The following is a 27,535-nucleotide window of genomic DNA, read 5'->3' as shown; positions in this document are numbered from 1 at the left end:
GCTTGGTCCTTGACACCGCCGCTGCCATGGTTTCAGGGGGCTTGTGATTCAGAGCTCTATATTTGTGGGATTAGAATTTTATTAACAACTAAAAATAGAATCAAAGAACAAGGCACCATTGCATCCCTCCTGTCCCCTAGAGAAGGAGTGAGGCTGTGTTGTGGGCATAGCAGTCCCAGCAGCCGGGAGGGAGCGGGCCAGAGCTGGAGTCTGTGTGCCCGGCTGGCTGGCTGGCTAGATTTGGGTAAAGAAGCTTCAGGAGGGATCCCGGAGCCCTCCTGGTTTCTGTCCTGGGCCACCAGGGATACGGTCACAGGAAGTGGTTCTGTTCATGGAAGACTGAGAGAAGCACGTTGATTTTCAGTTCTGAGGGAAAATGAGTGTTCTTTAATTTTTTTTAATGTTTATTTATTTTTGAGATAAAGAGACAGCTTGAGTTGGGGGAGGGGCAGAGAGAGAGGGAGGCACAGAACTGGAAGCAGGCTCCAGGCTCTGAGCTGTCAGCACAGAGCCCGACACGGAGCTTGAACCCATGAACCGCAAGATTATGACCTAAGCTAAAGTCAGACGCTTAACTGAGCCACCCAGGCGTCCCAGGGAACGTGCTTGTTTTTTAAATGAAAAGGAAGGAGAAATGTGGGTTTAGGGCTAGAGGGGTGAAAAGCCAGCAGGTGGGTAAACATGACAATCTAAAGAGGTCTGGTCCTTGGTAGATAGTCCGTGAAGTCCAGAAGGTCCTGGTTTATAAATCGCCTGGCCATTAGTGACAGAGTGCAGAAGCCACCTGGGTGTATCCTTCAGGTCACCGGGGAAGCCTGTCTTGTTGCAGTGACTCGGGGCAGACGGTGTGTGCTGTATCCTGCCCTGTGTTTGCGAGGCACAGTAGGAACTGTGGTCACAGCATGAAGTCAGCCAGGTGTACTGTAAAAGGGACACGGAGCACAGGACGTCAGGGGCCCAAGTAAAACCTCCATGGACAGGGCATTGACACGTTTGTAGCAGCGAGGACAGACAGAAGAAAGACAATGAAGAAGCAGGTACCCATCAAGGTGGGCTGCTGGGTGCTCTGTGTGCGGACAGGAGTTTCCAGTTTCAGATCTGTTTGAAACGAAAGTCAGAGATTGCATTAGAGTTGGTGTAAAGTTGGCGTATTTGTAAAGATTACAGAAATTGAGGTGACAGGAGCAGAGAACCAGGTGGGGCCCCGATGGGTGGGCCTGGGAAGTGGGGAATGTGGGGTCAGTGTCCAGAGGCAGGGGCCTGTGCTCCCTGTTACGGGAGAAACGGGCGCGGCGCAGTTTCGGGATCGCACGCCCGATCAGAGGGTGTGGGTGAAAAGTGGGGTTATCTGTTGTGGTGAGGCAGCTGTTGTGTGTTCTTACTCAGGTATGTGGTTTACATTAAGCAGACACAATAGGGAAGGAAAAGAGGGGCGGATGTGCGGGCTGAAGTTCAGGGTGTGACCGTGCCTGCCTCCCGTGTCGCTCTGGCCCGCCTCCCTCTGGCGGGTCCACGGGGCTGTGCAGGTGCACGGCTGCCCTCTCTATGGGTGACGGCCGGCCAAGCTGCTCCTGTAGTCGAGTACCTAGGCTCAGGTCCTGCTTGCATGCGGACTGTCCTCGCCGTGTGCTCCGGGGTCCCCGTGCTGATGCCTGCCCCCGCGTGTGGAGTTGTGCTGGCCCTGGCTTCACGTTGGCCCGCACTTCTCGCTGCGAAGCATGAACACCAAACTCGTACGATCACCTCAGAGTTTTAGTAAGAAGACAGCACATAGAGGAATTTCAGAGTTCATCTGTTAAGTTAATGCTGAGCCTTTTGAAATAGTTTTTATTCGTGTACAGAGATAGTAATACATTCCAGCTGGAGAACTTGAAACCATACTGTCACATAACACAAAAGTCTGCGAATCCCAGCAGTTAGCGTTAACCGCCTTCACAGCCTTACAGTCTTCATGAATATTCTTAGGCCATGCAGCACATGGTTTAATAGACAAGCAGTGACGCTGGACATGGCCTCGTACTGGAGACATGTTTCCAGTGACTGTACATCAGTGTGTCAGTCCCTCAGACAGGTGTGGCCCTGTGCGTTTATGTACCAGCATGAGGTGACGTTCGTTTTGGCTTGTTGGACAACAAATCCTAGCTTGTTTTATGTACTTCAGTTTGATTACTGTTGAACACCTTCCCACATGTGGGGCGTTTCATATTCCTTTTTATTTTATTTTTACATTGGCGGAATTTCTTACCAGATTTTCCAATATATTTATGTGTTTTCTTATTAAAAGGTTTTTGTCACATTAACTGTGTTTGTAGTACTTGTTCTCTATGTTCTTCCTAATTTGTCTTTGTCTGTCAACTGCGACCAGATGCTCTCATCACGCAGAACTTGTTCTTATATTGTTTTTTATTTTTTGTGTTTTTTATTTTTATTTTTATTTTTTTTGAGAGAGAGAGAGAGAGCGAGCATGCCAGGGAGAGGGGTAGAGAGAGAGAGAATCTCAGGCCCCAGGCTCAGCGAGGAGCCCAACACAGAGCTCGATACCATAACCGTGGGCTCATGACCTGAGCTGAAATCAAGAGTTGGTAGCTCAACTGACTGAATCACCCAGGTGCCCCTTTTTTTGTTTGTTTTTTAATGTAAAATCTGCCAGTTGTTTTCAGTTTTGAGTTTCAAAACTTGATGTTTATTCTCTTTTGTTTTAAATTTTTTTAATGTTTATTTTTGAGAGAGAGACAGAGTGTGAGCAGGGGAGAGGCAGAGACAGAGGGAGACACAGAATCAGAAGCAGGCTCCAGGCTCCGAGCTGTCAGCACAGAGCCCGATGCGGGGCTGGAACTCACGAACCACAAGATCATGACCTGAGCCGAAGTCAGATGCTCAACTGACTGAGCCACTCGGGCGCCCTAGACCTGATGTTTATTCTAAAACCTTTGTGGATTTATTTCTATCTTCACCTTTGCAGACGTGCAAATATTGTTTTAAAGGAGTTCTTTTTAAGGGTCTGTGCGGTAACAGCTTCTTTGGCTTTTTAGAGACTGTCCTTGTGGGCTGGTGTCAGGTTGTTTCCCCTGTTACTTACTAGGAAGATCTTCAGACACGCAGCAAGTTGAAAGAACCGAGCAGCGGACACAGTCTGTCTGCCGCCCAGATTCTACGGTTAAGCTCCTGCTGTTTGTGCTTCGTAAGACCGGCCTTTACAGATGCCTTAGTGTGGTTTTACAAGTGCGCTTTCGATTCAGGCTCGTTAGTGTCTGTCTTTCTTGGTGTTTTGTTTGCTGGCCCGTCAGTGACTGAGGTGAGTTTCTGTGTGACGGGAGCTCTGTCAGTTTCAGTCCGCGTTTGCTTTGTGTTTGGGGCTTTTTATTTGAACACACAGAATGTTTGTCTCCTTGCCTAACTGAATCTCGTGCCATTGTTCACTTATACTGTGTGCCTCGTCGTGCTTTCTTGTTGTGGGGGGGCTTCCCCGTAAAGTTTCTTTGGTCTTTAGGTTAGCACCGGCCTAGTTTTCATTTCCTTTTCTTCCATTACTTTTTCTATTCTTTTCTTGTATTACTTTTCTTAGATTACTGCCCACTTTTTCACATCCTTCTACATTCAGGCCTGTCTCTTGTAAGCTTCATAGAGCAGGATTTCTCAAATCCAGTTCGCTAACCAATCTTTCTTTTAACTGATGGGTTTAGTATATTTGTGTTTATTAGTATGACTGATTGCTTTGGACTGGCTCATGTTGTCTTTATTTCTATCGTTTTTGTGGAGGGGATTTGTGTGTGTGTAGGTGTGCGGCTTTTCCTTTTTTCTTTTTGATGTTTATTTCTTAATTTGTTCTCTTATTCTAAACTTTTGTCTCTAATGGTTTGGAAATTTATAAAGGATTCCTATCCTTTTATTAGTTACCCTTACATTTTAACCTTCTATGTTAACTTAACCACATCTAGATTTAAAATTATTCGGGGGGACCTGGGTGGCTCAGTCAGTTAAGCGTCCAACTTGAGCTCAGGTCCTGATTTTACAGTTCGTGGGTTTGAGCCCCGCATCGGGCTCTGTGCTGACAGCTTGGAGCCTGGAGCTGCTTTGGATTCTGTGTCTCCCTCTCTGTCTGCTCCTCCCCCACTCCCACTCTGTCTCTCTCTCTTAAAAATAAATAAACATAAAATTAAAACAATAAGTTATCTTAACCTTCTCTTCTGTGGCACAAGGACCTTGGGACGTGCAAACTCTGCGTGGCTCCTTCCAGCTCACACGCCGTTTCCCGGGTGTTAGTTCTGTCTCTGCTGAAAGCCCATGTGTGAGGTGTTGCTATGACTTTACGCGGACGTTGTTGGTTTGGCTGCATGTTCACCATTTTGTCTCTTAAACGTTCTTGTAATCACCTCAGCCCGCCCTTCCGGTGTCCTCCTTAACACACGTTCCTCATCCACACTCGAGAGGTAACCTTCTAGGACAGCAGCTGACACGTCTGCTGCCGTTTCTCTGTGGCTGCTCTCCCAGCTTCACCCCTGCCTTGAGCTTGCGTTCCTCTCCTCACCCAGCTGGGAACGGGACGGACTACGGACTGCTTGGCTCTGTGGATTTGCATCTTCCATCCGGGAGGTGTATGCCATGAGCTCTGGAACTGTCAGCTGGGGACATCGGGGCCAGCTCTGACCCATTTCCAATCTCTGTTTCTGTGTCATGAGTGTGTCCCGTCCTCGGATCTGTCTTCCAAGCCCCCCCGTTCCCTTCTAAATAGTCTTTCTGTCGTACCTCGTCAAGCTCGTGTTTCATCTCACCGCTGATACCTTTTCAGTTCCAGAGGTTCTTTCCTCAGGATGTGATATGCTCTTTGTCCCCAGTAACCTCTTGCTGCAGGTGCGCGTGTGACGGTGCCAGGACTGTGTCAGTCTGCTATTCCTTGGAGTCACTCAAGCCTCCGGTGGCCTGACTCAGAGCCCGGTGGTCTGAGTGTGGGCAGGTGGGGCTCTGGAGGGGCTTCTTTGAGAGCCAGGGGCGACAGGCTCAGCGGCTGCCTCCCTCGAGTCCAGGCCCAGCACGGGAGCCAGCAGCTGGCGGTCCCCACCTTCCTAACCCCCGCACTGAGGCTGTTCCCGCCTGAGCGCTGCCTGCTCAGAGGGCCTTCTGGGGTCGGTTTCCCTTTTTCGTAAAGTATCTTACTTAGAAATTCTTTTTATGCATTTCTTTGGTGGTAAAGTTCTGTTTCTGTCCTCTTGAAAGGTGGCTTTACTCCATGAACAACCCTGGGTATTTTTTTAAATATTTTAAACTTTAAAAATCTGTAAAGGAGCACCCTCCGTTATGTCTTCCGCACAGCTGCTGGGAAGGCCGATGCCCGGGCTTCAGAAGCGGAGCCGGCCAGCGGGGAGTCCAGCTCCCAGCAGACTCTGGCCGCCCCGCCCAGGGACCCGGCCGCCCCGGGCCTACGGGGCCTCGGCATTCCTCTTCCCTGCCGAGTACTGCTGGTGACACGGAGCCACTTAGGAAGGTGGCTGTTTTCTCGAATAGAATGCAGAATGCCACTTATTTCCTATTAGTCTGTTTCAGGGCTCTCTCTCTCTTTGCCAGTAAGGAGAAAAGTTGTCAGATCGTCCGCCTGTCAGAAAATGTAAAGACAATCTCCTTTGTTCTCAGCCTAGTGGAGAAGACCCCTCCAACTTTACTGCAGTTCAGAACAAGTGTGGAGCCATGCTGCCGCTCAGTGGGCTGGCTTCTAGCACTTTGTAGGAACTTCTGTAGTTTTCCTTCAAACCAACCAAAGACTTCGTATTTCTTTCCCTGTCTTTGCAGCCTTGGTAGAAGCAGTGTGCCCTGTCTGTAGGCAGAGGGGAGGCCTGTGGCCGTGACTGCCTGGCCCCAGAACGTGCCCTCCCGCAGACTCATACTTGCAGGGCACGGGGCCTGTGCAGGGACGAGACTCCATTTACACCTTTATGAGCAAAGTGGGGGGCGGGCGGGGAAGGCGCTGCCGCAGGAGGTTAGATCAGAGGTTTGAAGAAAAATGTTTTGTTCTCAAGCTTAACAACTGCATTGTGACAATGACAGATTAACCAGAATAAGCTAATAAAACTGGCTTTAAATTACCATTCCGACTGTGATATTGTTGAAGAAAGAATTTTACGTACTAGTGATTCTTCTTTAAACCAGAGAATGGTATTGTGGAAATTACTTTAAACGAACTACTTAAGTTTTCGCTTCTGCTCATTTCCTTACTAAGTGGTTTGCCTTTTCTAGAATTGTGTGCTCAGTCGTCTCTGCACGTAACGCATCTCTCTGCAGTCGTTGGCGTCCGTCTCTGTCCTCTGCTAGAGTGTCAGCCGCACGGGTGGGGGCCTCCTGCCGTCCCCAGCACCTAGCAGTGACTCACATTCACAGGTGTACCGTCCATTGGTATTTTCTTTTTTTCCCATGACTTTAAGTTTATGTATTTATTTTGAGAGAGAGAGAGAGAGCGAGAAAGACTCACACGTGCACAAGTTGGGGAGGGACAGAGAGGGAGAGACAGAATCCCAATCAGGCTCACGCCATCAGCACAGAGCCCGACATGGGGCTCGAACTCACGAACAGTGAGATGATGACCTGAGCCAAGATCAAGAGTCAGATGCTTAACTGACTATACCACCCAGATGCTCTCAGTATTTCTTGAATGAAAACAAATTTATGATTTAAAATTAACTGAAGCTAATTACAATTTTGCATTGTTTTCATTGTCTCTTAATAGCAATCTAGTGCTTTCTTTAGCTGCCTGTGGCCATAGGTCCGAGAAGCTGCATGAATTGACAGTGGCTTGACTAAGACAGAAGATCATTTCTCTCACGCAGAACAGGGTGGCGGTCAATGCTCCTTGTCACCAGGGTGCTACACCTCTTTAATGTGGCCACCCCAGCATCTGTGGCATGCCACCCAGTATCCCAGTCACGTCTATTCCAGCCCCACAGAGGAGGAGGAGGTGGGCATTCTGTCCCCTCCCTGCAAGGCCACAGGTGTGTACAGAGTACTGTCCCTTGGAGGGATGCCGGCTGAGTCTTGGTCACATGCCACAACTACAAGGGAGGACCGGCCAAACAGAGCAGTCTCTACTGCAGTGAGAGAATTGTCGTATTTATCAGTTTCTTAAGAGGCCTAAGGTATGTTAGAGGTTAAATATCTCAGTGGTAGTTATATATTAAAGATACTCAATTCTGAGAGTTGGGGGGCAAGGACAGGAGGGACACTATATGAAAATGCACATTTTAGTTATATTTTTAACATCAGTTTTGGTTGCTTTTTTGCCTGGGCTTTAAATCTTTGAGGAATTGTGCCCACAGAGTATTAGTTAGCCAAGGTCTCAGTATTCTCAGAAACCGTTCCAAAGGGGAAATAAAGTTGTCTTTGACATAAGAACTTCTTTATAGTGAAGCTAATTCTATACTCAGCTGTCCAGAAGCCTCCTGCGTGGTGGGTCCACAGGCGTGGATGCGCGTGTGCAGGACAGGCCGCAGGCGGGGGAGTCTAGGCAGGGCCCGGTGCACTCTGCAGAGTTCGTCCTGGTGCATGTAGACCTGGGCGGGAGCCAGGGAGGCGCGCTGCAGGAGGNGGTCGTCGGCCCTGAGACGCGGGAAGGCACAGCCTTGAGGCTGAGCACAAGGGAAGAAGGAAGTCCTGTCCGTCCGTAATGGTTTGAGTGTTTCCTGTGAGGGACAGAAGAAAATTCAACATTCATCAAGAGAATTCTAGTTTAAAATTGATCACAAATACAGTTTTCAGCCCCAGGATCCCTAAATCTCAACCAGTGTATTTATTGGCTTGGGAACCTCGCTGTCTGGCAGCACCTTCCGTGCAGTTGGCTGTTTACACCGTATCTCACTTGGGAAAGGGGGGCGCGTGGTTCTGCTGCCCGTCATCTCACGTGGTGCCCGGCGTGAGCAGAAAAACGAGCACAGCCTTGCTTTCCTTGAAGCTTCAGATGAAAAGGATTTGACTCTTAGAGACTAGATGGGTAGAGGCCTGCCGCTCCTGGGAGACAAGTGGCCGGAGCATGCCGCATGTGGCCAGGCGGAACCAGCTGTAGGCTCTGCCCAGTGAGAGCTGCAGGCGCCCAACTCCCTGCCCTGGGCTTCGGGAGGCTCGAGCCCCGCGTGGTTGTCCTGCGGTGGCCGTGTGGCCGTGCCCAGCATCACCCCTGTGCTTCCTGAGGAGCCCTTGACCTGTGTCCCCCGGCCCTGGACCCACCGCGGCGGCCCAGTGCGGCATCCTACGGTGGCAGAAGTGTCTGTGTGCCCAGTGGGCTGCGTGAGGCCACTGAGCCCCTGAGATGTAGCCCCTGCGACAGGAGCTAGATTTTTATTGTATTTATTTGTGTATTTTTATTTAAGTTTTAGTTAATATACAATTTCAGGAGTAGAACTCAGTGAGTTGTCACTTCGGTACACCACCCAGGGCTCATCAGGACAAGTGGCCTCCCTGGGCCTCATCACCCGCTAGCCCAGGCCCCACCCGCCTCCTGCTGTCAGCTGTCAGTTCCTGCTGTGTCGTTGAGAGTCTCTTGTGGTTTGGGGAACTAGATTTTTAGATTAATTTTAACTAATTTAAGTATAAATCGCTTCACATGCACACTGCAGTGAACAGTATGGCTCTCACCTAACATTAATATCTCTTCAGCTGTCTGAGGGTTAGGAAGGTCCTTTGAACTTATGTAGAAGTTGAAAACCTCATGCTTTAATTTGCAAATGGGGGTTCGGCAGGATTCTAAAAGGCTCTTGTAGATAATTTTTTGTGAAATGAATGTATGTGAATTCAGGACCTACCCTTGACAATCATTTGTATAGTAGGGAATTACCTCATAGCAAAGGCCTCATAACAAAGCTGTGTTGTGTTCAAGATGTAGAAGAAGTATCTGTTGTCTGATTCACATCCTCTCATGGTTGTGGAGTTCCGGCTCAGATGAGCTCAGTGGCGCAAGGAGCTGAGCTCGACTCCACAGATAGGAGGCTGGCAGACGTGGCCTCGTATTCAAAGTGGGGCAGGCTACTGTGCCTGCCGGGGGTCCTAAGAGAGGGTCTAAGGTTGGATGTCCGTAATAGGCCTCCCTGACACTTAGAACATAGTGCCCAAGGCGCTCCTGGCGTTTCTCAGCACCCTCCACCATGAAGACTCAAGAAGCCTGGCTTCCTGATTAAATTAGCAGAAATGTGTTGTTGCATTTTTTTCAGTGATTTTGCTTAGTTTAGCCTCATTTTTATTTTCCCACTTGCCATGTGTCACATTTAAAAGAGTTCTAGCACATGGACAAAAGTTACAGAGCCATCGCTCAGAAGTAGTTGGAAAAGCTAAACTATATACTTAATAGCAGTAGTTGGGCTTAGGTTCCCCCCGCCCCCCATGGAGTTGTCTTCATCTTGGAAGTAAAAGGAACCCCTAGTAATCGCCTTCATTGTCACGAAGAAGTATCCCCTCTTTCATTTTTCACGAAACATACAGCCCTTTAGGTCCATCTTTAATTTTCCCATTTGTGACAGAAATGAGTATGATAAATTTTTTGCTTTCCACTTGACCTTACGAAAAGTGGATGCCTTGCGTGGTTGGGTCCCAGCAGTGCGGGTCTCACGGTCAGGAGGAGGTCAGTCCCGCCCTGGGCCTGCCCCTCACCCAGACACTTTGGTGGCCGGCTGCCTCCTTGAAACCCCCACTGGGAGGTACACCTTGCCTGTACCCCACGCATCTGAAACAGACCTTCCCCCCACCCCCAGTCTCCCCTTCTTGGGGCGAGGGGCCGTTTCACATGTTCACTCATTGGACATTAACAGCCTTGTGTCCCAAAGNCCCCCCCCCGCAGCCACACCTCTTCCTGGGCACCTGCCAGTCCTCCTCCCACCTGCTCTTCTAGCTGCTCCTCCCCCCTCCCCCCACTGCATATTCTGCTTATGGCAGAAAAGGGTCACACCTCCCTGTGCCCAGACAGCAGGGAGTCAGGCCTGTGGACAGGGGGGCATCTGTGATATTTCTGGAAGAAAGGAAACCACCCCCGTAGAGTTGTAGGGACTTCACACGTTCCCATTCCATCCTTAGTGCCACTGTTTGCGGCAGGAATTGGCCTTCCCATTCTACAAATAGATCACCTCGGGTTTCCCTGTGTCCTGTGGTAAGGCGAAGATTCCAGTCCAGAGCTCTCTGCAGGAAAAGTGCTTTTTATGATGGAACAGTTGTCCTGAAAGGAGCAGAGGGGGAAAGTGTGCTCCTTCCCTGGTGACCAGCACCCACACCCTCAGGACAAAGGGAAGACCTTGGGACACTCTCCCTCCTCTACGGCCTGTAATCACAGTAGATGATGCCAAGCTGGAAAGATAAGCAAGGAGAGTTACAAAGGAAGGTGGTTAGAAAAATAAGTGGAAAGTACAGTAAATGAAAAATGTAGTAAAATATATTAAATGAATATATTAAATATATTAAGAATATAATAAAAATAAATGGGTTGTATGAATTAACTGCATAGGTAGAATCAGGAAACGTCATGGAGGTCGAGAGAATTTTTATAAGTGTGTAGTGAACATAATAATAGTAACAGTGAAAAAGAATGGGAACCGAGACCAATTTTGGATTTAGCAAGGAGTTTGTTGGTTTAGGTACTAAGTAGAAGTCAGACTGTAGACTAGGGGAGTGAGATGTTTGGATATGGGATCAACCATGTAAATGCTACCTGATTGCTGTAGGTTTGTTTATAATGACCACTAACTTAAAATTATGGATAAAGAAGTCATCCCTTTGGTATTTTTTTTTTAGTTTCCATTTAACTTATAGTTTCCTATGTAATTCTGAAAAGATTCCACTGTTTCAGTGCTTTCCTTCTTGATCCTTTTACCTGACATGCCGAACCTTGTGCAGAAGCTCGATTTTGTGTTAGCACACGAGGGCCATCTAGTGGCCAAAGATCCCGGCCCCTTGGCACCAAAGGGAGTGGAAAAGGAGAGTGATCAAGTCTTTTTTGTCTGTTTTCTCCGCCAGAGCGCTTTGAGGTTCGCCATAGTAATGATCAGTTCTGCACCTGAGCTACAGAAAGATCACTGGGCCTTCCAGCATTAACACACGTTTAGCTTTCTGACACTAGACAGATCATCTGATTTCTTTCTGTTTCCTGTGTGGAACTGAGATGATAAACTGTGGTTAGCCAAATGAGTCCCTTAACCAAAAACGGTTTACTTAAACACACTAATCAACTTTTAGGATTACTTCAAGGAATGTGTTTCTAAACTTCCATGGCTTATCCCAGACTTTTCCTACTCCGGTCAGTCTGCTTTCTCTGCAAATCTGTCACCCAGTGAAACTGGTATTTGTGACGCTAACCCTTCCAGCAGTGTTTGGGAAAGAGCAGTGTGTTCCTACACCACGGTCTGCCTAGAGGCCCCATGTGTACAAGGCTTTTCAACAGTGAGGGGACAAAAAAGGAAAGAGACATTCTACTGAAACCAACTTGTTTTTTCTACTCATGTCGAGAAAATTATTTGCCTCACCCCTTCTGTGACTGTGCTGGTAAATTGGAGCTTTATTCTACTTCCTTCCTTCCTGAATACTATATGGAAGGACAAAGAATTTAAACTGCTTTTATGTTCTTGCAACAATGTCATTATATTAATTGATTTGGTGGTGTTATTTGTTAATACGCTTCTTTTTATATTTCAGAAAAGATGTTGGTTTGAAGCGATTTTTTCCTAGGAGTTTACTGGATTCTGTCAAGGTAATTAGAATCTGTTTTATTGTAATCAGATGACCACCGTATGTAAATACCTGCCCCTGGTGTGGTGTATGGTTTTCTCCCTTATGTATAAAAGTTAGTGTAAAAAAGCTAATCATTTTGCTTATATTAATAGCAAGTAGATTTTTGTAGACACAGCTTTCTCCCAAAATGCCATGGTTTCACTTTCTGATTATGTGCGACCCTCCACTAAGTACAGGACTAAGAAAGTTGCACACGTGGCAGGCTTTGTCACCTAGGTGTGTTTGGTCTCTGGTGTTATGACACACAAGAGTGAAGAAGCAGTGTGTAGAAGAACTGCAGTGGTAGCTGAATGCTTGTGTGTCTGCGCACGCTGTGCACACATAAGTGCATTGTGAAGGTCTGTCTTCTCTTGTTCTGACCACGTGGACACTCCTCCTCATTAGCAACTTTTGCACAGTGTCGTATTCTCTCCCTCCCAGGGGAGGGACACCTGGCGACTGTGACATGTGGTTTCCAGCCAATCCAGAGCACGTGCCAGCACGTTCGAGTGTGGAGGGAGGGCTTTGGGTCAGAATAGAGTCCTGCCCATAGGAGCTATGCCATTTATAGCCCTGTGATCTTGGGGCTGTTTCTCATTTCCATGACGAAGAAAATAGTCATTTGGGGGGTTGGTGGGAATATTGAATAGGTTCATGTACGTACATTACTATGGTGCCCATAACGATGCAGTTTATCAATGGTGGCTGTTCCTGCTCTAACTTTCTATCACAAAGGTGGTGTTCTGTACCAGAATAGTAAGACCACACTACCAGGATGAGATGTGTGCTACAAAAGCGGGTAGCATATTGGCTCAGGAAACTGGCTCTGAAGCCAAACCGCCTTGGTGAAAATTCTTGACTTCATCACTGTAAATTGCATGGGATGTTGGCCACATACTTAACCTTACTGTATTTCAGTTTCCACATTTGTAAAGTGGGGATGAAACCACTTTCTAACATGTGGGCTTCATACAAGGATTAATGGATTCATAAGTATAAAGTCTGAGAACAGCAAACACAGCTCAGTAGGTGTTCTCTGGTACGAAGAGGGGAAAGAGCACTGACGTTCTCACTTGTACCAATAAAATGCCGAGTCAGCAGTCTTTATTGCATTAATCATTTCTGCACAAGGCTTTCTTGGCCCTTGTGCTGTTACTGTCTGTTCGTTATATGTAGTCGACCGTGTCCTGTTGCCTTCATTGGTCATGGTGTTGGTACAATTTACAAAATACAGTCAGCGACGAAGGCCCTGTGTCCAGGCATCTGGGTTCTGCTTGCTTCTGGCCCCTTTGAGAGCAAGCCTGCAGGCACTAGTCCTCGGGCTCCCTGAGTCTGTCTGCTCAGCCTCACATGGGAGGTGGTAATGGCCCTCCCTCGCTCACACAACTTCTCAAGAATCTTATGGGAGGCAAATAGAGAAGGGTTTCCTTTAAAGTATAAGGTGCTTGATACAAATGTAGTGAGACACAGTTGAGAGAAATTTCTTCTTCTGTAAAGTTTCAGCCTCTGTGGTTTCTAGCGATGCTGTCCTGCTCTTTTATTTGCATTCCCACTTCCTGACGTCGTCCTGACATGCTGGAGTGAATTGTCGGGGCACCCGCTCTTTCAGCACGCTCCAAGCAGGTGATAAGGGCCAGGCACAGAGTCGGGCAGNTAACTGAAGTGGAGCACAGTGGGAGGGGTGGGAGGTGAGGTCTGGGGTGTTTGGAGATTCGCAAGAGCGACGGGGCTGTGTCCTTCTGGAGGGTTTTGGGGTGTAGGCTGGCTCTCCTCCTGAGGCTGGGGAATAGTGTGAGCTGGAGAGTGGTGCTGTGGCCCTGAGAAGGCCTTGGAAGATCCTCGGGTGGAGGGGCTGCCTCTGTGCATGAGTCTGCCGGGGGAGGGGAGGGAACATCGCACGGGTAGAAAACACAGCTCTGTAGCGAGTTCACACTGTCACTAAACGGAAAGTGCAGTGGCCGATGGGAATGAAAAAGCAGGAAAGCATGTGACAGTGGCTGTGTGTGGCAGCAGTGTCCTGAGTGGCGCTCAGGTGTGAGCCCCGTGTTGGCCTCAGTCCCTGCAGCCTCCTCCGTGCTCTGCGCGGATAAGCAGTAGTCATGAGAGCCTCGACTGCAGTCCCGTGGGAGTCCAAGGAGGTGACCCGCGTTCAGCTCTCCCACATCTGGGCTTCCGTGCCCTCTAGGGGTCTCCACGCACCGCAGGTACAGGCAGGCCGCCCTCCTCTCTTGGGGCCCTCACGGGGATCTCCCTGTCTGTGTGTGGCCGGCTGCCTCCACTGTATTTCAGATCCACCAGGGCCCGGATGACGCCCGCTGCGTTCCCCGCGGTAAGGGCTGTGTTTGCCGTCGTGCCCGGAGCTCGGTGCCGTCGATGGCAGAGTGGACACCATCAAGAGTGGCTGACAGGAGGAGAGTTAGCGGGGAGCCCCCTAGATAGAGGGGTGCTGTGGGAGGAGGGCGTGCAGGCGGGAGGTCCGGCCAGCTCAGGAGAGCAGCCCCAGAGCCCACCTCCCTGATGGGACTCACCCTCCAGGCCTCTTCCTGGATCCATCCCGACCGGCCTCCCTGGCCGGACTCTGTTGCAGACTCGGTAGGCCTTTCCGGCCACCCTGAGCTCCCCCAGATGGGGTGCAGCCTCCCACCCCATCCCTCCATCCCCAGCAGGCAGCCGGCTGCTTTCCGGGGGCTGCGGGCATGTGGAGAGCAGAGCACGAGGTGCGCAGAATGCGAGCCGTGCGGAGCGTAGAGCGCCAGGTGCCCGGAGTGCGGAGTGCAGAGCACGAGGTGAATGGAGAGCAGAACGCAAGGCGCGTGGGGTGCAGAGCGCAAGGTGGACAGAGAGCACAGCAGGGGGTGCGCGGAATGTGGGCTGTGCGGAGTGCAGAGCGTGAGGCGCCGTGAAGCAGAGTGCAGAGCGTGAGGTGGGTGAAGAGCAGAACACAAGGCGCGCAGAGTGCGGAGTGCAGAGCGCGAAGTGTGCGGAATGCGAGGCGCGCGGTGTGAGGACAGGGGGGAGGCAGAGCTGCCGGGTGTGCCTGGGCTTCTACGTGGGCAGAAAGGGAGGCGCTGACCTGGGGGAGCATGAGAAAACTTCCCTGAGCTCTTGTGATTCGAGAAGTCGGTTGCTGCTGGTTTTACTGCCAGTAGTGGAGAATATTTTCAGCTACTGCTTGGTGTCAGCATAGATTCAGCTAGAGGTTCTCACCTGCTTTCTAATGGGAGAATGAAAGTAATTTTGTAAAACAGGTACAGTCTGTTTAGTTTCTTAAGTAGGTAAGTCGGTAGTTCATTTCCGTAAGCCAGCGCTTCACCTTGTGCGTTAATTCCTCCAGCCGCACACTGGTTGCTGCCCAGGTCTGCGGCACCGCCGTCAGCAGATGCCCAGGTGGTGTGGCGGCAGTCGGACAGAGTGCGCCGTGTTTGCACTGTCCCTCCTTCAGAACTATTGCCAGCGAAACAGCTAACAAGATTCATAGCCACTTCTTGCTTCTTGCAGAACGGCCCTGTGGAAGGGCCAGATGCGTTACTGCTTGCTTCCAGAAAGTAGGCTACGTCGGTCCATTTGCTTTTCCGAAGGCCATTCCAGAGGCTCACGTGGAAGGGCTGAGAGGGTGTCTTGTTAGATTTGATGGAGCTTAAATGAGCTGTGACAGGACAGAAGAGGGGATGTCTGTGCTTCCGTTATTAAGAATAATTTACAAGATACTGTAAGTCTCTGTCTCTGATCCTAGTAGTGCCAGAGACACGTCTTTAAAAACAGCACTGGGAAGGTGAGCAGGCAAACCCAGCCTGAGGAATGGTCTGCTAGGAGCTGATGATTCCCCTTCAGGAGTGTCAGGAAGCTGTCACAGCTGGTGGACACCGAGGACACACGAGTAATGCAGTGTGAGGCCCGGGAGCAGTAAGAGGGTGTTCGTGGGCAGCCCGCTGAGGCCCGAGGAGGGTCCAGGGTTGAGGAAGTGGTGGTGTGGCTTTCATAGGGGCACAATGTGCCGGCATCAGGGGACATGTTGACCCTGGAGCACTGGGTGCTGTCCTTGCAGCCCTCGTGTAAACCTAAAATCAGGTAGCAAGTAGAATAGCCGAGTTCCAGTTGATTTGAATACATTTCCCAGAAGTCTAATTTTAGAAGTAGAAATGCTGAGGGGCCGGTAGTGAACAGTCCTCTGAAGTCTCTGTGCACTTCCTGAGGAATAAAGTGGTTTCCTGGGGCACTGTCAGCAACACGTAGCTTCATTCTTAGAGAAAATGGTCCTCGTCCTCATTTCTGTGATTAGCAGGTGACCACTGCAGGCTTAGCATTTCTGTGAAGCACAGTAATGTCTGGCGTGGCAGCCATTCAGCCATCAGTTCCTGGCGTCCGCAGGTCAGGAGAGGTGGGGGCGTCAGGGAGACAGACCGACGGATGAACGGAGGGCCAAGATGTGGCATATGACCCAGCCATTAAAAAGCAGGAAACCTTGCTATTTACAACAGCACAGATGGACTTCAGGGCTTTGTGTCACGTGAAATAAGTCAGAAGATGACAAACACCAATGATTGCACTTACTTGTGGGATCTAGGAGGAAACAAAACACTGAGCTCACAGATCCANAGTCGGTGAAATGGGTGAAGATTTGTCAAAGTACAGACTTCCAGTTATAAGTAAGCTGCAGGGGTGTTGTACACAGGTCACCATAGTTAACAACACATAGTGCACATGTGAAAGTTGCCGAGAGTGAGTCTTAAAAGTTCTCATCACAAAACAAAATGGGAAACTGTATGATGAGATGGGTGTTCACTAGACTTACCGAGGTGATTCTCTCGCGATGTAAACAAATATTGGATCACTGTGTTGTACACCTGAGACTAGTACAGTGTTACGTGTCACTTAGATCTCACTTTAAAAATATGCTTTGTGCACCGTGAATATATCTGTATTTAGCATTTGGTTGGTTGANGAGATCATGACCTGAGCGAAAGTCGGACGCTTAACCGACTAAGCCACCCAGGCGCCCCCCACCTAGTCTTCTTTTACTGCAAGTTTTCCTTAGCATTGTGTTACCACATTTTCACCTGGGAAGGCCTGCTTCATTGCTGTTGGCAGTGTCTGACACATACTAGGCCGACTGATGTAAGATTACTTTTGTGGTTCACAGTGGTGAATAGCAGTGGTTTCTGACCATCCGACCAAATGCTACTGCTGCATCCTGAGGAAGTACCACATTCTGGGTAGTTTTGTCTCTGGAGATGGACAGACGCCTCGTTTTGTACGTCTAGGCGAACACAGGGAGGGGTTGGAACTCAAAGTGGATGGATAGAACATGGGGCCCAACAGCCTTGCTTGTTCAGCTGGTTCCGGAAGTGTCTTAACTTCAGGAGAGTCTAGGAGTGAGACCTGGTGGAGCTGTTTCCTCGCTGAGAAAGTAGGAAAGCACTAGTGCTTGCTATGAGGTCCTCCTTGTAAAAATGGATCTGGGGCTCCTCTCTAACAACAGCGTTTTCTGGTTCTTGTCTGGCGCTGGACACCATACGTTCGAAGCAGCATGGACCATGGGGAAGCGTGGGCACCCCCTCCTGGCCAAGTGCCTCGCGGCTTGCTGGGAGCCAGAGTTGTTTCTGTGACCGCAGGAAGCTGGTCTTGAGTGGGTACTGTCGCCTGCTCGCTGCTGTGGCTGCTGGCCTCCCCGGACTTCTGCTTCTGAGCGTGGCGCCTCGGCCAGGAGTGAGAGAGCACAGGGCTGACGCGTGTCCGCAGGTTCAGATGCAGGAAACCTGTGGCTCAGTCTGTCCCTTGGCAGTTAGAACTTGCTAGTGTCTTCAGGGGCATGGCTGAATGTTGGGGGTGGAGAGGAGCACAGGGCTGGTGGCTTTGATCCCGTTGTGCAAGTGCACGCGTTCATCAGGACACACGTTGTTGTTGTTGTTGTTGCTGCTGGTGGCTTTGATCCCGTTGTGCAAGTGCACGCGTTCATCAGGACACACGTTGTTGTTGTTGTTGTTGTTGTTGCTAGTGGCTTTGATCCCGTTGTGCAAGTGCACGCGTTCATCAGGACACACGTTGTTGTTGTTGTTGTTGTTGTCGTCGTCGTCGTCATTGTGGTCGTGTCAGAAGGCAGGGCTGTGTGCCTGATGTGGAAGGAGGGAGAAGGAACAGGGCCCGGCCTCACTTCTCCGAGGTGCGGGGGGTCGAAGGACCAGCAGGATTGGGAGCAGTTGTGTCATGGGATCGGTGAGACAGGGTCCACAGGGACCGGGAGGTGGCACGTTTTACTTTTACACACATGCACACGCTTGCCTGTTACACGTGAATTACTTTTTATGACCAGCTTTGTAATGTTAACCAAACAAAACCTCAGGCCTGCAGACCAGAGAGCCAGCGGCGCGTGAGGTTCCCGAGCACACGTATCCCCCTCCCCCACCCCCAGCATTTCAGTCTCTCTTCGCCAAAGCTTTGCCTGCGATTCTCAGTGCTGCATAGCCAGTGAAGGATAATGGGATGGGACACTGTCCTTCCTTTTCCTCAAACCTACTCGTCCCTTTAAAACACTTGTTGGGCACCCAGCAGGTGCCACATGCTGACTCCTACTGTCCTGGCAGTGTGCCACGGCCAGGTCAGCCCCGGGTCCCATCCAGAGCCCTGTCCTCATCCCCCCACCCCCTGCTCCGCTTCTGGGCTGACGGCCTCTGGTGGTGGGGGGGGGGGCAGCGATATCCTCATCAGGACACACTAGCGCCAGGCTGCCTGGGCTTCAGTCCTGGGTCTGCCGTGCAGCTCTTTGTCATCTCTGTGCCTCCGTTTCCTCATTTGTAAAATGGGCCTGATGGGAGGACTTCTCTCTGAGGGCGCCGCAGAGACAGAGGGAGCCTCAACCCCAGAGAGCAGCTGTACCCCCACCTCGAGCCTCCATGAATGGCCCGTGGTGACACGACCCCTGTCTTGGCTGCCGCCCCACGAGCTGAGCCTGCTCTGCCCACCCACCGTGCTCTCCTGCCAACCCCTGCAGCCGAGAGGTGTCTCAGGCTCGGGACTTGCGTGGTTCAGTGTCCTGGGTGCTCGAGGGTTGAGGTTGTAGTGTTAGGTTATCCAGTTCATGTTTTAAAAAAAGAGCCTGTGGTGATGCGTGTAGGTGCCCACGGGAGGCGGGGGGTGGGGGCTTCTGTGCTGGAGAGCATGAGAGAACTCAATACGGTTTCTGGAAAAGCACTGTGGGACTTGAGGGTCTAGTGGATTTGAGGGGTTAGGGAACAGAAGTCAAGGCCACCACTTGGGTTTCTGTCTTGAAGCAGCTGGGGAGATGGGCCTGAGGTGCAGTATGGTCCTGAGCTCTCTTAGTGGCCAGTCAGCCTGTAGCTGTGTGGGATGCCCAGCGGGGGCCTCAGGTGGGCAAGGGGTGTGTGTTAGGCTAGTGCTCAAGAGGAGACTTTAGTGGCTTCCTTCCTTCCTTCCTTCCTTCCTTCCTTCCTTCCTTCCTTCCTTCCTTCCTTCCTCCCTTCCTCCCTCCCTCCCTTCCTTCCTTCCTTCTTTCCTCCAAGTGTACATGTGCAAGTAGGGGAGAGTCAGGGAGACAGAATCTTACACAGGTGCTCAACACAGAGCCTGACTTGGGACTTGATCTCACAACTCTGAGATCATGATCTGAGCCGAAATTAGAGTCAGATGCTCAACTGACTGAGCCACCCAGGCTCCAGTATTTGTTTATTTTTTTTACTTTTTTTTTTTTTTTTTTTGAGAGACAGAAACAGTGCGAGCAAGGGAGGATCAGAGAGAGAGGGAGACACAGAATCCGAAGATAGGCTCCAGGCTCTGAGCCGTCAGCATAGAGCCTGGCGCGGGGCTCAGACTCACTAACTGCGAGATCATGACCTCAGCCGAAGTCGGACGCTTAACCGACTGAGCCACCCAGGCGCCCCTTTGTCTGTCTCTACTGCTTCAGAGAAGAACATCATTTGGGTGGCACGGTTTTGAAAACATTACGTGAATGATCAGGTAGAAGTGTAGAGTATCATCAGTTGTTTATAAACAAGTGGTTTGTTCGGAATTGGGTACAAGGCACAGGACTGCCTTCTCTTCTGGACTTTGACATGGTTTTCATCGCCACGTATCATTACTCATCTCTTCTGAGTTCAAGTATTCCTCTCAGAGGTACAAATGCCTAGATCAACTTTTTATTAATGTTAATAGAAATGAGTTGTCCCCACGTCCTGGTCCCCATGCTCTTTGGACAGCTGTCCTTTGCAGCAGTCCCATGTCCTAGATTGTGGTGTCCTGCACTTGCAGGAGGAGTTGGAAAGCTTTCTGGAGCTTTCTGTACACCGGGTTTCTCATTTGATGAGCACATGCACACGCTGCAGCAGTATGCCCTACCACAGGCCATTGAAATCTTCCCGCTTACGTGCCAGGGAGTGAAGCGTCCTCAGTCACAAGGCGGATCAGATTTGACTTCGTCTCATCTGCTTGAGGGTTGTGACGCTAGAGTCATGCTCTGGCTCATTCTGAAGCATGTAATTGGGCTCCACTGTGGGCCCCACTCCTCCCTCCATATGCTCCGGGAATGATGAGGCCACTCAGGCCCACTTCCCACCCACAAAGATCTTACCCAGTTGCCATATTTGAAAGTAAATTCAAGGTGAGGTGGGACCCAGTGCACATGGTGCTGGCTTCTCCCTGCTGCTGTCTGGAGTGGTGTCATAGAGGAAGAGGCGCGTGAGCCCGCCTCACAGCCCCCTTCGCCTCCACCATGTCACCTGCATGAGCTCCCTCACCTCCAAATAGTAGCTGCTTGTCAGGGCCATCGGGAAGACTCAGCGTCCATTTGCATGGCCAGGTCTTGTAGAGGTCTTCTCAGGTACCAGTTTTGTTAACCAGGATGGGACAGCCCTGTGCCCAGAGCATTCCACTCCTGTAGGCATCCGTGGAGATCAGGAAGCTTTTCTTCTCCAGCTGGACTCCCGAGTTTCTTGAGAGCAAGGCATCTGTTTTGAGTCTTCAGTGCATCCCAAGTGCTAAGCACAGAATAGAATTTCCTTAGTGGATTCGCTCTGGGTCCAGAGTAGAGTGGACCTCCTTGTTGGGAACTGGTTTGCTTTCAGGAAACTCGCAGGACGCTGTGTTGCTCAGTTATAATGAGGAAAATAAACCCCTTGCAAGTGGGTGCAGACTGTACCCAGGTCTTCTTGGTCAGTCTACATGCTCCTGGGGTACAGTCAGACCCAACAGGCCACAAGAACGTTACGTTTGCAAAGCCTGAAGTCGGAACAACTATTCAATGTCATCTTAAAGTCCATGATAAGAGTGGCCTTCTCAGTCCCTTGGCCTGTGACCCGAGCTTAGACGGGCATTCCTGAAAATACGCTTCCCAGACTTCTCTTGACCAAGCATCCAGGACTAACTGGTTGGTCATTTTCTGTGTGAACGTCTGCCAACCCTTGCTAACGTTGAGCCCGTTTTACTTCTGTCAAGTTTAGATGATGTGATCCAAAGTGTAGTTAATCCTCCTGAGAACGCCTGTAGTCCTCCCCCGTCATGCTCCCCATCAGAACCCCCGCTCTGGTTATAGTCAGCTGTTGGCCTACCCTGGCGGCAGCCCTCTCTCCTTTCCCACCACCACTCGATTTGTGGGAGCCGCCTGTACGTACGTCAGCCAGAGACTCTGACCATGCCGTCCCCGGCCCTGCCTTCTTCTGAGCTCCACATCTGTATCCAGCTGTCTGCTTAATGGTCCCTGTCCAAGACTGAAGGACTTCACACATGTCCAGCATTGGTGTGACTTTATTTTATTCTTTTTTTATAAATTATCTTTTTGTTTATTTTTATTTTAGAGAGAGAGAGAGAGAGAGAGCACATGGAGGGGCAGAGAGAGAGAGGGAGACACAGGATTCAAGCAGGCTCCAGGCTCTGAGCTGACGGCTTGAACTCATGAACTACAAGATCATAACCTGAGCCGTAGTCAATGCTTAACCTACCGAGCCACCCAGGCGCCCCGGGGGTGACTTTATTTTCACCAAGCCTGCCCCTTCTGCCTGCCCGTTGGTCTCGTCCACAAACCTTGTCATACTCGGTTGCCTGTTTTCCCTCCTGTCCCACCTACCGTCATCTGAGTGTCCCAAAGATGCCCTGCTGTCTCCTTCAGCACCACCTGAGAGTCTGTGTCTCTGGTATTTCTCAGGTGGCTTGTTCCAGGAACCTGGCTGGCCTTTCTGCTTCTCACACCATCCCCCACACCCTCTGTGCAAGAGCTGAGCGAGCCTGTAAAATGAAGGTCATGTGCCATAGGTCATCTCCCAGCACCTGTTCCTTCGGTTCTTTGAACCTGTCTTCTGCCTGCCCAGGTCTCTCACGCTGTCACCTTCACCCCATCACTGCAGGCCGGGGTGACTGTGTCTCACTCTTTGGCAGCAGCTTCTCACTGTCGGCCCACTCTCTGCAGATCCAGTTGAGCACGTGGGAACCTTCAAGCCACTGCAGACAGGCTGTCACCTCCATGTGTCACTCCCTGGCGGTCCACCTCCTAACTGCCTGAGCAGCCGTGGCCCCTGACGTGCTGAGATGGGGGCCATGCTGCCGAAGAATGAGGCCCTTCACCGCCCCTCCATCCCCCGCCCCCAGCCTTCTCTCCCTGCTGGCTCTGATTCCTGTCTGAGTGCATCTCACATCTGGCTTCCCGGTGGGCTCCTGCTCCCCTCCGAGACCCTCACCCGGCAGCCTGCTTCTCCCACAGTCACCGCCGCAGTTCTCTTAGTGCATCTTGTTGGGTAAATCTCCCCCTCTGCTCCCTTCCTGCTTCTACACTTGTGTTGACTCTGCTTACCTCCTGCCTAGATTGCTTTGAGCCTCCTGCCCAGTCTCTCCTGCTTCGTTCGTACTGTTCACAGCACGGCAGCTGGTGCTCCTGTTGGCGCCTGCGTCAGATCGCGTCTGTCTACTCCAGGTGCCCAAGGACTTTGTCTCTCCCCACGGTGCAAGCCAGGTGCTTGCCGTGACGGTCTTCTCTCAGCCCTCTTCCTCAGACCTTATCATGTGTCCTTTGCCCACCAGCTTCCTGGGCCTCGTCTGACACACCATGGACTATGGGCTTGCTGCCTGGAGGGCCTTTCCCTCCACTGTTCAGATGCTCATGGTGCATAAGTAGAAGACTCAAATCTGCAAAGTCTAGAGGGATCACCCATGATCCCACCACACAGAAAAAGGGCGTATTTGGTCTGTCTCCTCTGTGTTCTGAAACATGTGCTCACACATGACTCTCAGTGAGTCCCGTCTCTGGTGCTCTCCTTTAAAAGGCATCTGTCCCATAAATACAGATCATTTCACCATATTATTTTCAGCAACACCGTGATATGGATTTTAACTTCAGTAAATTAGTTCTACACAACAGTCTTTTTTTTTTTTTTTTTAATGTTTGTTTTTGAGAGAGAAACAGCATGAGCGGGAGGGGCAGAGAGACAGACAAAGGGACAGAAACTGAAGCAGGCTCCAGGCTCTGAGCTGTCAGCACAGAGCTCGACATGAGGCTCGAACTCACAGACCGCGAGATCATGACCCGAGGAGAAGTTGGACGCTTAACCAAATGAGCCACCCAGGAGCCCCTGCACAACAGCCCTTTGGGCTGCATACAACGTAGGCAGACACATGAAGACACGTGTAACACATGCACACTTCTGCACTGAACCTCCTTGTTACCGAATCTTTGTTCTTGAATCATTTATAAAGAGTAATACCTTGGAATCTTAATATCTGGATCCCGAGTTGGGTTTTTTTGAGGTATTTTTATTTGTGCTGCCTAATTGCCCAGCAACATTGTATCAACCGACCCTCCTAACAGTGGGGTATGTGAGTCCTTTATACCTAATCCTTAGCCAGCTTCCCTTCAAGTACATCGATAGTACTTCCCTGTTAATGCCTAAATTTTTACCACCTGTTCTAGCAAGAAAATTATTGCTTTACAAATTTCTACTTAAGAAATAAAACTTGGAACCACTAAACCGTGTACTTAAAAAGGGTTAGGATGCTATATCTTACACTACGTGTACTTCAGTGCAGCCAATTAAAGAAAGAAAGAAAGCTTTAACAAATAATGGCATTTCATAGTAACATGAACACAGGTGGTAGTAGGTGGTGGGAGGGAGGAAGTTGTCTTTGATCTTAGCTATTGTGGCTCTAAGATGACTTTTGTAATTGTATCATGCAGGCCAAAACACTAAGAAAACTCATCCAGCAAACATTTAGACAGTTTGCCAACCTGAACAGAGAAGAGAGTATTCTGAAGTTCTTTGAGATCCTCTCCCCAGTGTACAGATTTGATAAAGAGTGCTTCAAGTGTGCCCTTGGTGTGAGTACACGGGGATGTGGGGGGTGGGCTAGAGCTTCAGGTGTGCCCTTGGTGTGAGTACGGGGCAGGGGATAGTGGGCAAGGTGTGGTTCTTTTGCCTTTTCTTATCCATGTGCATCTACATTTCTGATTGTAATCTGAAATGTCACATTTGTTACACCATGAGAATATTTGTCATTTTTTAGTGAGAAAAATGCAAAAAGAAAATGTATCAATGTAAAGATGAAATCCTCTTTTTAAAAAGCATGCCCGTGTTGATAATTAGATTTTTTTTTATTCCAGCCCGATGATTCGTTGATTAACTGTCCTCTAGAGGCGAGTTTACTACTCAGATAATCTTTCCAAAGAAACCCCTTAGCTTCACACCCGTCCGATACTGGGTCAGGGAGGTTACAGATATTTTGTGTTACCTGGTTGGACAGACAAATCACAGGCTAAGGTGCCCACTCCCCTCCAGCCCCCCCACTTTGGTCCTTTAATGTGTCCATGGCTTTTCATCTAAAATATCTCTTTTTTTCTTTTGGTGTCTTTGTCATCACCTATTTCACCTTTAAAGTCAAGCTGGATTATTTCAGTGGAACTGGCGATTGGCCCGGAAGAAGGAATCAGTTACCTCACAGACAAGGGCTGCAACGTAAGTCTGGGCTGGTCCCATCCCGGGACGGCCTGTGCACTCACAGGCTGCTCGTGCGAGACCTCACCGTGCTCTGCTCCCACGCCCGAGAGGGGCTGCTGGCCTGGGTTCTGCCTCACTGGCGAAGTATTCAGTAAATGCTGGTGGCTCAGCCAGTTACTCACAGAGAAAAAGCAGTGAATTTTGACCCCTGTCACCACACGATAACAAAACCCATTCTGGATGGAGTATGGATCTACACATAAAAGATAAATGATAAAAGTACTAGAAGAAAACATAGGGAATCTCTGTAAACCTGGGATAGGCAGAGCTCCTTAAATAGGCCTTAAAAAGTGCTAACTTTAATTTTGATGAAATACACAGTGAATCAAGAACTTCTTTTTATTAAAAGATAGTAAAAGGCAAGCTAAACATTAGCATTAATATGTTTGACGATAGACTCTTAAATCCAGGGGAATGATTGACAGTGGATCATTAAGTGAAGGGCAGACGACAGGAGGCCTTGGGGAGCACACCCGGCCTTCACGGCAGAGCTGGGGCCATGTTCTGCTGTGAAAGAAGCTCACTCTGGGTCACTCAACAGACCATCGTCCGGCCCAGTCCCAGGGCAGAATTTGGACCAAAAGGGGCGCTTGGTGGCAGGGGCCAATCCCCATGACACTCTAAGACAGAGAGGCTGGAATCAGGCTAGTTGTTGTAAATGAATGGGCAGGAGTCATCGTAACAACATGATCGTTGTCAAGAAATGCTAGAAGGATGAGGGGCAGCCGGGCATTTTTTGTCTTAGGAAGAAAAGGGTTTATTCTGTTTGGAAAAATGAAATCTCGGGGCACGTCTTCCTGGGAAGGGTCCTTGGCATACCTGCCCTGTGTCTAGTGCTATTATAGTCAGACACTTGCTCTAGCAGAGGGCGCGCTGTGGGGGATGGGGGGATGCGTGGGTCCCTCTCTCTGTGAGAATAGGAGTGAGTTTCACACCCAGGTTCCCCGCCCCCCCCCCACCGGGTCAGCGAGTGAGTGCAGTCCTGGACTTTCTACGTCCTTCTCTGGTAGCTGTGATTCGGTCACCCAGCCCTGGGAGAGGCCATGCTCCTGGTCGGCTGTCGGGAGCACAGGGCGCAAGCACGTCCCTCACCTTGCAGTGCGCGGACGGTTCCCAGCGGGTCCGGGACTGCTCCTCGGAAGGAGAACACCCCACTGGGGGCTGCGTGGACAAGCGGCCTCTCCCTACACACGGTCTTTGGGAGGAGGTCCTGGGGAGGGTGGGATGGGGTGGGGACCGTGACGATGTCACAGAATACCTAGCAGCAGTTGTTACCTGGGTCCACAGTGTCTGCCTTTGTCTCCCAAGCCCACGCATCTGGCCGACTTCAATCAAGTGCAGACCATTCAGTATTCGAACAGCGAGGACAAGGACAGGAAAGGAACGCTGCAGCTGAAAATCGCGGGCGCCCCCGAGGTAAGGGTGACAGTCCTGTGGACCACCAGAATCCGCTTTCTCCTGTGAGGTGGGTGTTCCGCCACAGGGAGCGAGGAGTACGGCCGGTGACGGGTGGCAGGGTCAGTCAGGAGCAGCACTGTCACGTGGTCGAAGGTTGCCGTGAACTACCAAGGAAATCAGCTTCTTAGGGTCACGTGAAAATACCAGTACCCTGACTCTCCGTGACATCCTGTGGTGGGCTCGCGGTGACAGTGAGCACAGCAGCCGCTCTCTTGCGGGGGGGAGAGTGGCAGGGCCCACTGTTCTGACACTCAGCACAGAAGCCAGGAGCCACCCGGCCGCTCACAGGCGCAGTGAGAGAAGCTGTGTGCGACAGTTCGTCCCCATTTCCACAGCTGAGGGAGCCGAGCACTGCTTCGCCCCGGAGCCCACGTTCATAGTCCGCGTGCCGTGTAGCGCAGTGAAGGCGGGGCATCGTTTGGTCCCTCTGAGAGACCAAGAACGCTCGCTCGCTGAGGGGTCTGGGCGACCGCTGGCACTGGCAACCGCCCTCGTGCACACAGCACGGCTCTGGACCCGGGTCATCGGCTCCTGCCGAAAGGCAGCCTTTCTCACACGGGTTTCTCTGCCCCGCTCCTCACTTGTGCTTTCTGCCTTGCGAACGCTGACATTCCTGAGGCTGTAGGAAATGCCTTTGCTTCTCAGAGGTAAACAAATGAAACCCTAAAATCTTGAAGCATTATCACCAATTGAAGTTTCCTGACAGTAGCTCAGTAATGGTCTTATTTGGCACCACTGTTTTCAGACCTTCCTCCTCGGTTTTTGCCTCCCCGCACCCCATGGCATTCAGCTGCGTGAGGGGAAGGCCTGCTGTCCACGGAGCAGCTGGGGACAAATGGTGCTCGGGTTAGGGCGTCCTCTGAGCTCTGACCGTCTCCCGGGTGATCTTTAAGGTCAGGCCTTCAGGACGTTTAGCAGAATTACAGGTTTGATGTTGAAAAGAGTGATTTCTGGGGCGCCTGGGTGGCTCAGTCGGTTGAGCGTCCAACTTTGGCTCAGGTCATGATCTCACGGTTCGTGGGTTTGAGCCCCGTGTCAGGCTCTGTGCTGACAGCTCAGAGCCTGGAGCTTGTTTCGGATTCTGTCTCCCTCTCTCTTCGACCCTCCCTTGCTCATGCTGTCTCTCTCCCTCTCTCAGAAATAAATAAAACATTGAAAAAAATTTAAAGAAAAGAGTGATTTCTGACCTCTTAGGCAGAATGTGCTGTGCATGCTAGAAATAGTGAAATTTTACTAATTTACTACTTTCTTAAGTATTAGAAAAATGATGGATAATTGATAACAATCTACTCCACGTTAGTTTAGTTTCTAAAATAAGCCATACTTGAAACATACGGATTCTCGAAATCCTTCCTTAAACTATGCCA

The 27,535-nt window shown here is 50.4% G+C and overlaps 1 protein-coding gene across 7 annotated transcripts in view; it reads left to right on the top strand.

The window, feature by feature from the left end:
• PTK2 (protein tyrosine kinase 2) overlaps positions 1–27,535 on the top strand; it is a 245,595-nt gene that overhangs the window by 117,586 nt on the left and 100,474 nt on the right. For all 7 annotated transcript variants that reach the window (XM_077750005.1, XM_077750004.1, XM_077750007.1 and 4 more), the window contains 4 exons: positions 11,650–11,704; positions 23,894–24,034; positions 24,591–24,668; positions 26,019–26,126. In XM_077750005.1, coding sequence (XP_077606131.1) covers positions 11,650–11,704; positions 23,894–24,034; positions 24,591–24,668; positions 26,019–26,126 — 382 coding nt within the window. The remainder of the gene's footprint in view (positions 1–11,649; positions 11,705–23,893; positions 24,035–24,590; positions 24,669–26,018; positions 26,127–27,535) is intronic.

This window comes from Crocuta crocuta, unplaced genomic scaffold (genome assembly GCF_008692635.1).
Source record: "Crocuta crocuta isolate KB4526 unplaced genomic scaffold, BGI_CrCroc_1.0 scaffold119, whole genome shotgun sequence".
NCBI classification, from domain to species: domain Eukaryota; kingdom Metazoa; phylum Chordata; class Mammalia; order Carnivora; family Hyaenidae; genus Crocuta; species Crocuta crocuta.
Note: the sequence above shows the minus strand (reverse complement) of the source record. Positions and strands in the feature narration are given on the sequence as shown.